Source organism: Lissotriton vulgaris, chromosome 1_1, assembly GCF_964263255.1.
Source record: "Lissotriton vulgaris chromosome 1_1, aLisVul1.2, whole genome shotgun sequence".
Lineage (NCBI taxonomy): Eukaryota > Metazoa > Chordata > Amphibia > Caudata > Salamandridae > Lissotriton > Lissotriton vulgaris.
Genome location: NC_141685.1, coordinates 1,138,231,852 through 1,138,245,629, shown reverse-complemented (window position 1 = coordinate 1,138,245,629; position 13,778 = coordinate 1,138,231,852). Strand labels below are relative to the sequence as shown.

The window sequence follows — 13,778 nt, the reverse complement described above, 5'->3', positions numbered from 1 at the left end:
TTCAAACCCAAGCTTTTAGATCACAATTCCTAGCCAGGTGAGCTTCCTGCTCCAATTATGTAATTTAAGCCTTCCAGTGATTTATAAAGTGCAACTTTGTCTGCAGAGTGGATGCTATGGTGGAGGCTCGGAATATGACCTGAGGAGCTGTGGTTATTAAACGATCAGCCAGTTATTCTTTTATCACAAGAAAGAGAGACCGTGCACTAAATTCACTTTTTGGGACAGGCCCATCCTCAAATTGTACTAGAAACAAAGATTACAGCCAAAATATAATCATCGTCAGGAGGCATGGCACCTGATTCACCACCAGGTACCAAAACGCAGACTCTGTGTTAATGGTGGCTTGCTTTTCATACTAGACATGAAGTAACACTGTCCTTACCTTGTGATATTTTATCAAATTTTATTTTACAATAAACTGTGTGTAGTACATACTGTGGCAGGTAAACATAGCAAACATTTCAACTTCTTCAATCTTCACCTACAAAAAGATCAAAACTTACTGGCCATGGGCATCCGTCACATCGGTGGTACCCATACGGTCTCCGCTATCAATCAACAGATGCAGGGAGTCTGTGTTCCCGTATGCAGCTGTAAGGAAAAAACAGAAAGCTATTAGACATAGGGAACACACAAAAGCCAGCTGGATATTACCAAAAGCATGAATACATGGTAGAAAAAGAGCACAGGGAGGGAGCAGCTCCATTGCAGGCTAATGTCAGAGGACACTATTAGAGAAGGTTACATTTATTTGCCGATGCAGCATCTCAGCTGTCTTCGCCAGTCTCTTTTTTTACACTCACATCAACAGGCTAGTTACGGACACTGAGAGAAAGTGCCTCTTTTGCATGGTTAGCCCAACTTTTTGCCTAGATTTGATGTGGTTTCAACTGTAGTGCACAGGGTCCCCTCTGCCAGTGCTTCATCCCTGAGAACAAACCCCCAATTCCCGACACTAATCGTGTGCGATACGCATTTTTGCGTCAACTCTTACAATAATAAATTACAGAGCTGGGTTAAAAAAGACTACAAATATGACACAGGTGCCACAATAAAGCATAAAATGCTTTGGAAACAGGTAGTTCTTTTACAGAAAGAACTACAAAAGACTCACGTGATACACACTCTGAGTCATCAACGTGATGGCGTTCACGTTGCAGGGAATTCATTGGCTGATGAAGCCGCGAAGGCAGTTGTGCAAACGGCTTCCGTAGCTGCAATTACTCGGTCACAAACAAAAATAGACAGCGACATTCTACAAGCTGTCAGTGCGTCAGTAAAAGATGATAAGAAAACACTCCCAAAAGGCTTTCCAGAAAAGTACTTATATTTAACAGATACGAATAATGTTCCTTTTGCTCGAATCCCTGGAGTGGGGGATAGAGTAATTCCAAACATGGAACACAGGTTAGGACTAATCAAAGCGGCAGACGAAGGGCTTGCTTCTGCACACGCTGGCGTTTCCGCAATAATATCACTATTAAAACAGAGATTGGTGGCCTCGCATGAGAATACAAACTAAGAAGTATGTATTAGAATGCGAAATATGCCAAAGAATGAAAGTATCAACAGTAAAACGACCAGCGCAGACACCCCTTCTCATCTCAGATAAACCATTTGCATGTGTTTACCTGGACCACTGTGGTCCCCTACAATGGGACGGCAACTATAAATATATCATGGTCGCAGTGGATTCCTGTACGAGATTCATATGGATGTGGCCCCAGCGCTCGGCTGACGCCAGAACGGTTATAAAAGATCTGCAAGTCTTTATTGGCACATACGCAATTGCCATGTTCCATTCTGACCAGGGTCCTGCTTTCAGCTCTCGAGCTTATAAGGAGGCCATGGCCAGCATGGGCGTTGGCTTGCGATACTCTTGTCCATCACACCCGAAGGGAACAGTGTAGTGGAAAGAAAAATCGGGACATAAAGCAATCTATAACAGCGAAGGTATTAGGTTCGGGTGATGGGTGGGTCAAACATTTAATAAGTGTCCAGTTAAGTCTTAACAATTTGCCAAGAAATTCTCTAAAAGGTTTCAGCCCATATGAACTATTGTTCGGAACTAGAATGCACATTCAGGACTTAGGTAGTCAGGTATCAGTGGTAGAAGATAAGAATAAAGACTTTGACATCAAAGACCGTTTGGCTGTTTTACAGGACTTGAATGAAACAAGAAAATCCTTAAGCAACATAAAGTTAAAGCAACAGACAGCTCCCACTGACGAGGCACCATCAGCCCCAGCAAGGCCTGTCTGGATTCCAAAGATTGGGGATCTAGTCAGAGAAAAAATAGCGGTGAAGAAGGAATTTGGGCCTTCTTACTGAAAAGCAGTACCTGTCTTAGCAATCAACGGAACAAGATCAGTAGTACTACCGCCCCTTGCTGTTAAAAAGGAGGACAGAGTTGTATCAATCGACCTGGTAAAACCACAAGCATATGGCCTATAATCAACAGTAGGCCCAGTGGACTCCCAAGAAACAACAGAATACCCAAACTTGCAACAATTCAAGAGGTTCAAACTGAAAGACTAATCACATTTGATAAATCTGCAGTGCACAGAGAGGGACTACGCAATAATGCCATGGAACTCGTGCCTCTTGAAACACAGATTGAATCAGTTCGTCATGAAACACTAGTCTACAATGACGTGGCATCAGAATGTGCTACCGAAAGACAAATTGAGAGAACAATTCCAACAATTGACAGAACTGCCTCTGGCTACTTCATCAACTTCGACAACTTTTCTGAGGATCAAAGCAACCCTGAAGTGATGCCAGAAACAAAGACTTTTAAAGAAAAAGCAACAGAACTCTTTCAACAAATCAAAGAAGTATATCTGGATGCACCATTGATTGAGCATTGGATTATTTCAGGGGTATTTATACTCCTACAATGCCTAATTTTAGTTTTAATTTTAGGAAAGTTTATTACAGTTCAATGGACACAGCAAGTCAGAACATCAACTTAGTCCTCAAACCACACAGATCATCCCACGTGAAGAAAAGAGAACTGTCAACAGTAAATGTCACAGCCATTCCAATACCCGGCGGAGTAGTATGGGACAAAACTGACTATGAAGTATATGGTCCGGTCGAAATCTTGAAATATCCTCATCAGTTCAAGGTTTCCTTAAGTGACTTTGTAAAACCAAGTACATTTTCTGATGATTGAGATTTTGAAAGTATTAATAATATGATGTCTGATTTAGTGTTGTCAGCAAGATTTACAGAACATGATTATTTACAAGGTTCGTCTAGTTATGAACAGATGTATTGCTTCTCACATTATGGAGATCATTACTTACATAAATCTGCACAACCTAGAAATGTTTTTAAATATAACCAATGGGAACATTGTGCTACTTCACCTAAAAGCAGTTCTAAAACATTCTATGAGAAATTTCAGTACTTCTCAGGGTTTAACACCAGTGATGCAGAAACGTTTTATTATAAACTGTTAGATAAAACAGGGTTGAAAACAATGCTGACAAATACTAAATTGATATATTCAGAAGCATTTTATGAAAAGATGATGACATTTGGTTTTGATTTTTGGAGAAATAATATTGAAACGAAAACAATCTGGGGTACAAATGATTGGCAGGTACAAGGCATAGAAGCATTATTTCGAGCCTGCATGATCCCAGAACAATTAATGTTCTTAAATGACACAATTCTCCAAACAACCTGTCTTGGCCTAGCTAAGATTAAAGACCTTAACAAACCGTCTATTCCAAAGCCAATACCTGATAATGCAACAACAGATATTGAAATAGACGTATCAAAAATTTTACATCTAAACAGAACACATCCTGATTGGAAAAAGTGGTTAATCTGGCCTACTGACACAAACAACTGTCAAGATAGATTCCTGAATAAAACACAGGGGTTAACAATGTCCAGACCAGACCCTAGATACTCCCAGAGACAACATCCAGGGATAGTAACAACATACAGTGTAGGGAAGCTGTGCCTTGAATGGCTAGAATCATCCACACTGGCAGAAATTAAGCAACACTTATCTTTACTTAAAGATGGTGCTGATTTGCGCGATTTCATTCTGGGACCTCGCAAACAGCGTCAAAAACGTTTCATAGCGACCAGTATATATGCGGCTTACAATGAGGCTTGGAAAGTAACACAAATTGAAACAGCTGAAAAAATACGAGCAATTGATCGTATTTGTAGGAGAGTAGGGTCTGCAATCCTATGATCACCCAGATTTTTTGCTTTTGTTTCACTGGTTTACGACTTTCTCTGGCTGTGGGCCTGCTAATCAGACCCACAGCCTTGCTGTTCTCTCACTAAATTGACACGTGTACCTTAGGTGCATTATCCAATTGGTACTGGGCCACCTTATCAGACCCTGTAACTCAGGGCAGAGGTGTACCCAGGGCCTCCAAGGGGCTGAAGCATGTATTATGCCACCCCTGGATGGCCATCTAAATCTGACACAACTGGCTGCACGACAGCTGGGGCAAGGTGGTGTAATCACCCTTTGCTTTAGATATAGTATACCTATATCTATAATTAAATCCAAAAAAGATTTTATAAAAGCCGAACTTGACAATGCATCAAACAGACCTCGGAAACTCTTTGAGATTTTAAAACAACAGTCGAATAAGCTAGCTAAAACAGTTCACGAGAATCCAAAAACTCCCTTAAGTTGTGAGGAATTCTCTACATTTTTCACGGAGAAAACCAAACTGCTTGAAGTGGAACTCTCAACTGCTGCAACTAACATCTCAACCCTTACCTCACCTACAAAAGAGGCCAATGAGCCAACAGAGAGTCCCCAAACAAAAAATAAGGCAAAGTGGGACACATTCGAACTTTATGACCAAGATAAGATCACCAAAATGCTAAGGGAAATCAGACCGAACAACCACTATCAAGACCCTCTACCGGCAAAGTGCGTAAGAGTAATTAGCCATACCCTGGTTCCGATCTGGACTGAGATAATAAATGCCTCACTTACCCAAGGTACCCTGCCCGACTGCCTAAAAACAGGTCAGGTTGTGCCCATCATCAAAAAACCGACAGCGGATGCAACTGACCCGAACAACTATCGACCAGTGACCAACATACCTTTATTGGCCAAAACTATTGAGAAATGCGTACAAGGCCAACTGAGTCAACACATCGCTAAGTTCTCATTACTAGATGATTGCCAATCTGGATTCAGAGCTGGGCATAGTACTGAAACTGCGATCCTGCATATCGTGGACGACGCCCTACAAGCCCTAGACAGAAATCAAGCATGCCTACTGATTCTCCTAGACCTGTCATCTGCATTTGACACGGTAAATCATGAAATGCTGATGACCAGGCTACAAGAAAGGATGGGCCTGTCGGGAAATGTGCTGAATTGGTTTAGATCTTTCTTGCAGAATAGGACTCAACGTTTCCTGGTCAATCAAGCGACCTCTTCCCCTTGTCCTACTGCCGTCGGGGTCCCGCAAGGGTCAACATTATCCCCAGATCTATTCAACCTATATGTTGAACCTCTCACGGAGATTCTTCGGGGATCACAGATACCCTATCATATGTATGCAGATGACACGCAAATATACATAAAGATCGCCTCCCGTGCTGACATTGACCTAATGAACATGACACTAAAGAGAGCCCTACAGTGGTTAACCACGAACCATTTGAAACTAAATGCCCATAAAACAGAATTCCTGTTAATCTCACCGACAAAGAACCGTCCCGAGGTAAAGGAATTGACGAAACTGGTGACAGCCCTGAACTGCACCCCAACCCTAGTTAAGTCAGCTAAATCACTTGGAATTACCTTGGATGAGAACCTGGACATGAAAGACCACATAAACTCAATGGCCAAGGGTGCCCGCTTCCATCTGAACTATCTAAGAAAATTGAAACCGTACATCTCAAAGACAGACCTAAAACTGGCCGTACAATCCCTAGTTATTTCGAGGATTGAATACGGTTGCACTACGTTAGCGGGTCTACCCAAAACATCCATAGCTCCGCTAAAAGCCTGTCTCAATGCAGCGGCAAGACTGATCACGGGATCGAGGAAATTCGACCACATATCTCCTCACCTGAAGACACTAAACTGGCTACCCTATGAAGCCAGAATTCAAATGAAGATTGCTTGTATTACCCACAGAGCAGTTCACTTCAACATGCCGAGATACCTTGCCAAGAAAATTAAGCTATCGGGAAGCAACAGACCAACGAGAAGCGCTAAAGAACTGCTACTGAGGCCAGCCTTTTTCTGTAAGAAAAAGACCTACACCCGAGCGTTCTCAGGAGCCGCCCCCAGAGTCTGGAATTCTTTACCTCCGAACATCAGGAAGATTAAAAACTTGATATCATTCAAACGCGAACTGAAGAACCACTTGATGAGCAAACACCTCTCTTAGGAAAGAGTATTGAGTACTGATGAGAATATCCTCACCTAAGAGAGACGGCCTCGACTGGAACTTCTTGAAGATCAATTATCTGTTAACTGATTGATTTCATGTTTATACATTGGCCACACACGTTACTACTACCTTAAATCAAGGGGATCCGATATCTGTAACTCTCAGACAATACGATATACCCTCTACCTCACTTTGTTTTATTGCCTAGGATACCGGTTACATGGCAACACTTTTTACTCCTTAATGCTATTTATACACAATATTTGCACTGTTATGCTATACATCCCAACCTCATTCACCTCCTAATACTAATTGGATAGGCTGAAGAACTATTACCTATAATCCCCCTTACAGCTTATCGCCTTAGACCTTACACTCATGTATGTCTGTTGATACAATTGCCTCCATAATGTCTGTAACTTATCCTACATGTGAAGCGCTCTGATACCCACGGGTCTTGTCCGCGCTATACAAAACTCTATAAATAAAAATATCTAACCCTAAATTGGACACACAGATTCCTATCAGTCACTCCTATGGCAGGCCTTGACAATCCTGAAGGCAGAGTGCTTGGAATCGTGTGAGATGGTGCTCTGGCATGAGCTGAGCCTGTTTGCAGCTTGCGGAACCAAGTCCTAATAGCTGTTCCATGATAACGCATACCATATACTCTTAAGTGCATTATAATCCTCGCGGTTAAATGCTATCCTGGTATCGCTTTATCAAAACATGTTGAGTAAGGCGTCATACGAATTGGAATACTAACCCCTCGCCAATTCTGGCGACGGGGTTAGCATTCCACCCTTCTAGAGGGACACAACATGTTTGTAACTGTGAACCCCGGTTAAAGTTAACTCAAGCCTCAGCATCACAAAATGGATGCTGCCACCACGGACACGAGTCTGACCCCCTGCAGCTGGGAGTCCTTCCAGCGAGGGGAGCTTGGACAAAGGGTTTCCTGTCAGGGGCGGTGCTAGCACCATCGCAGACAGGGTTTTGTGTATCCTGGGTAGGCAGGGCTTTACAGGAAGGTGACTGCAAGTGGCACCCCGGTGCTCACTATGCATCTGCCGGCTAGAACAAGTTCCAGGGACACACCAGTCCCTGGCCTGGGGAAAGTCCGGCATGGGAGAGGGGTGTAACCACCCCCCTTCCTGGTCCCACCCCTAGGGCAGGACCTAGTCGCGTACCCACCCCTTTCTTTAGGATAAAGGCAGGAGCGGGGACCCTTCCAAATTAGATCATCTTTGAATCAAGAAACTACTTTCTACGAAAGGAACTCTCGACTTCTTCTTAAGATTTCTCCCTTGTGACTAAGGAGTAGTCACCCTGCATCCGCAGGCACCATCTAAGAACTCTGCGGTTTGCTGCACGTCCTTCCTCCGGAATCCGACCGACCAGCACGACGAGACCCGGCTTCCCTGGCACCTCTGACCTCTACCTACCTCTACAGCTAAGCTGAGAACCGTAGGTGCAACGAGACCTCGAGGGACCGGCCATCATCATAACTGCACGACTTCTATCCAGCACGACCACAGAGGGATCCTCTGGTGAGGGCTTTGGGGTCCGAGAAGCTCCGACCCTGAGCAGCTCCAGCACCGAAGACTAGCCCCCCAGCATCCACGAGATCTGCGTGGGGCCCTTCTGCTTTTTGGCTGCTCACCACGTTGTCTGGCTACTAGCCCGCTGGCTTGCGGCCTTCCAGACGACGACCAACAACATCACCACTGCTAGTCTGGTTGCTCCAGACTGGCCCTTGCTCCCTTCCAAAAGAGGAGCACCCCGGACCCTCCTGGTCCACTCCAGACGCCATTTTAGGTCCACCGCGTGGGCTTGAATTTGCCAAGACTTGTTGCCCCAATCCTGGGTCCAGCGACGTTGACAGCATCAACCATCGTGGGACAGCTCGCACCTCCATCCTGGTCGCCGACAACGCCTCGCGGTCCGTGAGACTGCAGAGCCCAGCGTCGCCCACTCACCTGGTCGAAGTGACTACCATCCGGTGCCATCCTGGTGCCCATCTGATCACTGGCTAGTGATTAAGAACTTGGTCCCCTCTGCTTTCAGGTGTCATCCATCTTCGATCCAGGCTTGAATCACTTCGAACAATCTTCACTGGTCGCCTGCCAGCAACTCTTTCTTCAGGCTCCTGGTTCGTCAACGAGGATTCCCGACGTCTTTTCAGACCTATGCAGCCGCAGCCCCTGGGCTAGGTAACTTCGGCATTTCGGTGCCCCAGCATAGCCTCACTATCTAAGGGTCCAGATCCACTTTCGTTTTCAACCTACCTAGTCGGGTTCGCCCGAGAACACTAACTTTGCTTTTACTAGCCTCCATAGACTTTGTCCCGCATCTCGCGTGAGAGTGCACACTCTGCACCCGAGTCCCCTAGGCCTCCTACTAGTAATCTGAAGGTTCAGTAACGTAGTCCTAGCGATTCCAAAGCCTATTAGTCCAGTACTTACCTGCTAGTAATTTGGCATTCCACTTTCATAGTATATGGTTTTTCGTGCCCCTCGGGCATTTGTGTAAATTGTGCAACTTAAAGTATTTTCGTAAGAGTTTTGTTGTGTGCTTAGTACCCTGCCCTCATAAAGAGTACAGGGCTGTTGTGATCTAAATAAATACACTGTTTATTTTCATAACACTTGTGTGGTGTCCTTTCACTTGGTGTTCAAGGGGTATATGTGATGGTATAACAGCTGGCTTAACACGCCCTCTAGAGTTTAGCCCGAAGACTGCTCGTATCCACGCTACTAGGATAGCTGGTCCATAAGGTTGACTTACAACCAATCACTGTAGGAGAGTAGGGTCTGCAATCCTATGATCACCCAGATTTTTTGCTTTTGTCTCACTGGTTTACGACTTTCTCGGGCTGTGGGAGCTGTTCTATCTCAACTGAATTTTGATGGTAATGACCAGCCCATTGCTTTTATAAGCAGACGGCTGACCCCCAGAGAGAAAAATTGGTCAGCTATTGAGAGGGAGGCCTTTGCTGTGGTTTGGGCCCTGAAGAAACTGAGGCCATACTTGTTTGGCACTCATTTCAAGATTCAGACCGACCATAAGCCCCTCTTATGGCTAAATCAGATGAAGGGTGAAAACCCCAAACTGCTTAGGTGGTCCATTTCCCTACAGGGGATGGACTTCACAGTGGAGCATAGACCTGGCACTGATCATGGCAATGCAGATGGGCTCTCCAGGTATTTCCACTTAGAACAAGAAGACTCACCTGGTCAAGGTTAGTTTATTGTCCCAACGTTTGAGGGGGGGGGGTCATGTAGGAGAGTAGGGTCTGCAATCCTATGATCACCCTGATTTTTTTTGCTTTTGTCTCACTGGTTTACGACTTTCTCGGGCTGTGGGCCTGCCAATCAGACCCACAGCCTAGCTGTTCTCTCGCTAAATTGATGTGTGTACCTTAGGTGCATTACCCAATTGGAACTGGGCCACCTTGTCAGACCCTGTAACTCAGGGCATCGGTGTACCCAGGGACTACCAAGGGCTGAAGCATGTATTATGCCACCCCTGGATGGCCATCTAAATCTGACACAACTGGCTGCGCGACAGCTGGGGCAACGAGGCGTACTCACCCGTTGCTGTAGGTATAGTATCCCTATATCTAACCCTAAAATGGACACCCGAGTTCCTATCAGTCACTCCTATGGCAGGCCTTGACAATCCTGAAGGCAGAGTGCATGGAATCGTGTGAATTGGGCTCTGGCACGAGCCGAGCCCGGTTGCAGCCTGCGGAACCAAGACCCAATGACTGTTCCATGATAACGCGTACCATATTAGTAACTTCGTATCGCGTTATCAAGACATGTCGAGTAAGGTGTCATACGAATCGGGATGATGACCCCTCACCAATACTGGCGACGAGGTTGGCATTCCGCCCTTCTAGAGGGACACGACATGTACGTAACTGTGAACCCCGGTTAAAGTTAACTGAAGCCTCAGCTCCACAAAATGGATGCTGCCACCACAGACACGAGTCTGACCTCCTGCTGCTGGGAGTCCTTACAGCGAGGAGAGCTTGGACAAAGGGTTTCCTGTCCGGGGCGGTGTTCGCACCATCCCAGACAGGGTTTTGTGTATCCTGGGTAGGCAGGACTTTACAAGAAGGTGACTACGGAGTGGCACCCCGGTGCTCACTACGCATCTGCCGGTTAGAACCAGTTCCAGGGGCGCGCAGCCCCTGACCTGGGGAAAGTCCGGCAGGGGAGAGGGGTGTAACTACCCCCCTTCCTGGGCCCACCCCTAGGGCAGGACCTAGTCATGTACCCACCCCTTTCTTTAGGATAAAGGCAGGAGCGGGGACCCTTCCAAATTAGATCATCTTTGAATCAAGAATACTTTCTACGAAAGGAACTCTCGACTCTTCTCAAGATTTCTCCCTTGTGGCTAAGGAGTAGTCACCCTGCATCCGCAGGCACCAGCTAAGAACTCTGCGGTTTGCTGCAAGTCCTTCCTCAGGAATCCGACTGCCCAGCTCGACGAGAACCGGCTTCCCTGGCACCTCTGACCTCTACCCACATCGTCAGCTCAGCTGAGATCCGTGGGTGCGACGAGACCTCGAGGGACCGGCCATCATCAAAACCAGCACGCTTTCTTAAACCAGCACGACCACTGAAGGATCCTCTGGTGAGTGCTCTGGGGTCCGAGAAGCCCCGACCCTGAGCAGCTCCAGCACCGAAGTGCAGCCTCCCAGCATCTCCACGATCTGCGTGGGGCCCTTCTGCTCTTTGCTGTTCAGCACGTTGTCTGGTCACTAGCCGCTGGCTGGTGACCTTCTTGACGACACCCGACAACCAACGCTGCTGGTCTGGTTGCTCCAGACTGGCCTTTGCTCCCTTCTGCGAGAGTACCACCCCGGACTCTCCTGGTCCACTCAAGACGCCATTTTAGCCCCACCACGTGGCCCTGAAATTTGCCAAGGCTTGTTGCCCCAATCCTGGGCCCAGCGACGCCGACAGCATCAACCTTCGTGGGACAGCTCGCACCTCCATCCTGGTCGCCGACAACGCCTCCTGGTCCGTGAGACTGCAGAGCCTAGCGTCGCCCACTCACCTAGTCGAGGTGACTATCATCCGGTGCCCTCCTGGTACCCTCTGACTACTGGCTAGTAGTACGAACTTGGTCCCCTCTGCTTTCAGGTGTCATCCATCTCTGATCCAGGCTTGGATCTCTACGAACTATTTCCACTGGTCGCCGGCCAGCAACTCCTTCCTTCCAGCTCCCGGCTCGTCAGCGAAGACTCCCGACGTCTGTAAAGACTTGTGCAGCCGCAGCCCTTGTGGCTAGGTAACTTCGGCATTTCGGTGCCCGCATAGCCTCCTTATTTAAGGGTCCCGAGTCCCTATCGCTTCCGACTTGCCTTATCGGGTCCGCCCGAGACCACTAAACTTTCCGTGCCCTCGGGCACTTGTATTGATTGTGCACTTGAAGTATTTTCCTAAGAGTTTCGTTGTGTGCTTAGTACCCTGTCCTCATAAAGAGTATAGGGCTGTTGTGATTCTAATAAATACACTGTTTATTTTCATAACACTTGTGTGGTGTCCTTTCACTTGGTGTTCAAGGGGTATGTGATGGTATAACAGCTGGCTTAACACGCCCTCTAGAGTTTAGCCCGAAGACTGCTCGTATCCACGCTACTAGTATAGCTGGTCTAAGGTTGACTTTCAACCAATCACCATAAGGGTCGTTTGGACCGATGCATAGTGGTCGCTAGAATAGTGAACACTGCATATCGGGCCAACTTCTCACAATCACCATAAGGGTTGTTTGGACTGAGACATAGTGATCACTAGAATAGTGAACACTGAATATCAGGCCAACTTCTCACAGTATTAATTTGGAAAAATCACTTTCTTTTTTGGACAATGGGTTAATGACTCTGTCCTCCAGAATATATTCACTGGACAGTATTGTATCATCTGCCATAGATATAATAGACAAAGACTTGCTAATGTTACAGCATGGCCAGTCACAATTGCGTTCTATTATACAGTTAGGCTGGACGCTGCAAAATCTTCGTTCAGGGTATGTGCCTTGGCGTTTAATCAACAAAACGTCATTGTTTTCCATCTTTAACCTTACTGATAAACAAATCAGCTTGGCACAGAAAGGAGCAGACTATACAATCCTGAGCATCGAAAAACTTGAGAGATTACCATTGACAATGTCAGAAAGTCCTGTCATTGAATGGATAATACACAGGATTATCACAATTCCGATAACAACTTTCCGATTTAAAAATTGCCTTGAATACATACCGACTGGCCAGTATGAACGTTTGGGTAAAGGATACATTAAGTCAGCATGGAAATTACCATACACACACACATGCTATAGTGACAGCAACAAAAATGTATTTCTTAGTGGTAAAAACTGCAAACATTCACTAAGCGGTATACTTTTGTGCCAAGGTATTAATTTACACGGAGCCTGTGAAGGAAATTCTAACAACCTTTCATGCCACCAACATGTCACACCTGCAACGCAGATAGAGCCTTTCTTTAAGCAACTCTCGAATGGGAGTTACATTCTAATAACGGATCACAGCTGTTGTGGCCTTTCGCCAGGGAAAGCATATCTCGTAAGCGTAACTTCCATGGTCAAATGCTGTATGCAAGCACTGTTTCCAAACGGCTCTGGAGACAAGGAGACTCCCACCTGGCCTTGTTTGAATGTCTCTTCTATACGAATTGATACTTTAAGCAGAATGAAGTCTGTGCTTTTGCAGACAACAGTGCCCATCACGTCATCAAAAGAGACGTATGATCTCCTAGTTGCAAGGACAACATCAGAGATTCATGACCTTTTATCAACAAATTGCCCTGTGCATTTCACAGAAATGCTTAGCCAAATTCTTAACATGTCGAGTGCCATAGGCATCCCAGGCGTATTTAAGACCATTTTTACGGGACTGTTAACACCATTCAAAGCAATTCTAGGAATCATTCCTAATTTTGTCCATTCAGTTTTTGGCGGCATACCGCTGATTTTGGGACTTGTAGAAGGCATTTTATTTTTGACCCTCCTGCTCGATATGGCAAGCCAAAACTCAGACATGACTCCGACAAGGATGGAAGAAACGATCCTAGCAATACGTTACAGGGACCGAATAACTAGAGTCCTTGGATTGGCCAGGCTGAGAGATCTGAACATGACCTGGTTTCTTTCATTCAGACCGATATGGCAGACCTGCATCTTACCTGTGCTTCGATGTATGCTATGCAGAGATGAGTCCGTGTTGGACATCTGTCTTGCACTTCCATCAGCAGCACCAATGGATATCGATTAAGTCCGATAACGGCTCACGCATTGTGTTGTCCCCAGCGGCTACCAATCCTGATGACGGCATTCGTTGAG

The 13,778-nt window shown here is 46.0% G+C and overlaps 1 protein-coding gene across 2 annotated transcripts in view; it reads right to left on the bottom strand.

Annotated features, from left to right (window-relative positions):
* Positions 1-13,778, bottom strand: part of ANKRD52 (ankyrin repeat domain 52) — a 430,239-nt gene that overhangs the window by 137,134 nt on the left and 279,327 nt on the right. For both annotated transcript variants that reach the window (XM_086963824.1, XM_086963825.1), the window contains exon 19: positions 507-594. In XM_086963824.1, coding sequence (XP_086819950.1) covers positions 507-594 — 88 coding nt within the window. The remainder of the gene's footprint in view (positions 1-506; positions 595-13,778) is intronic.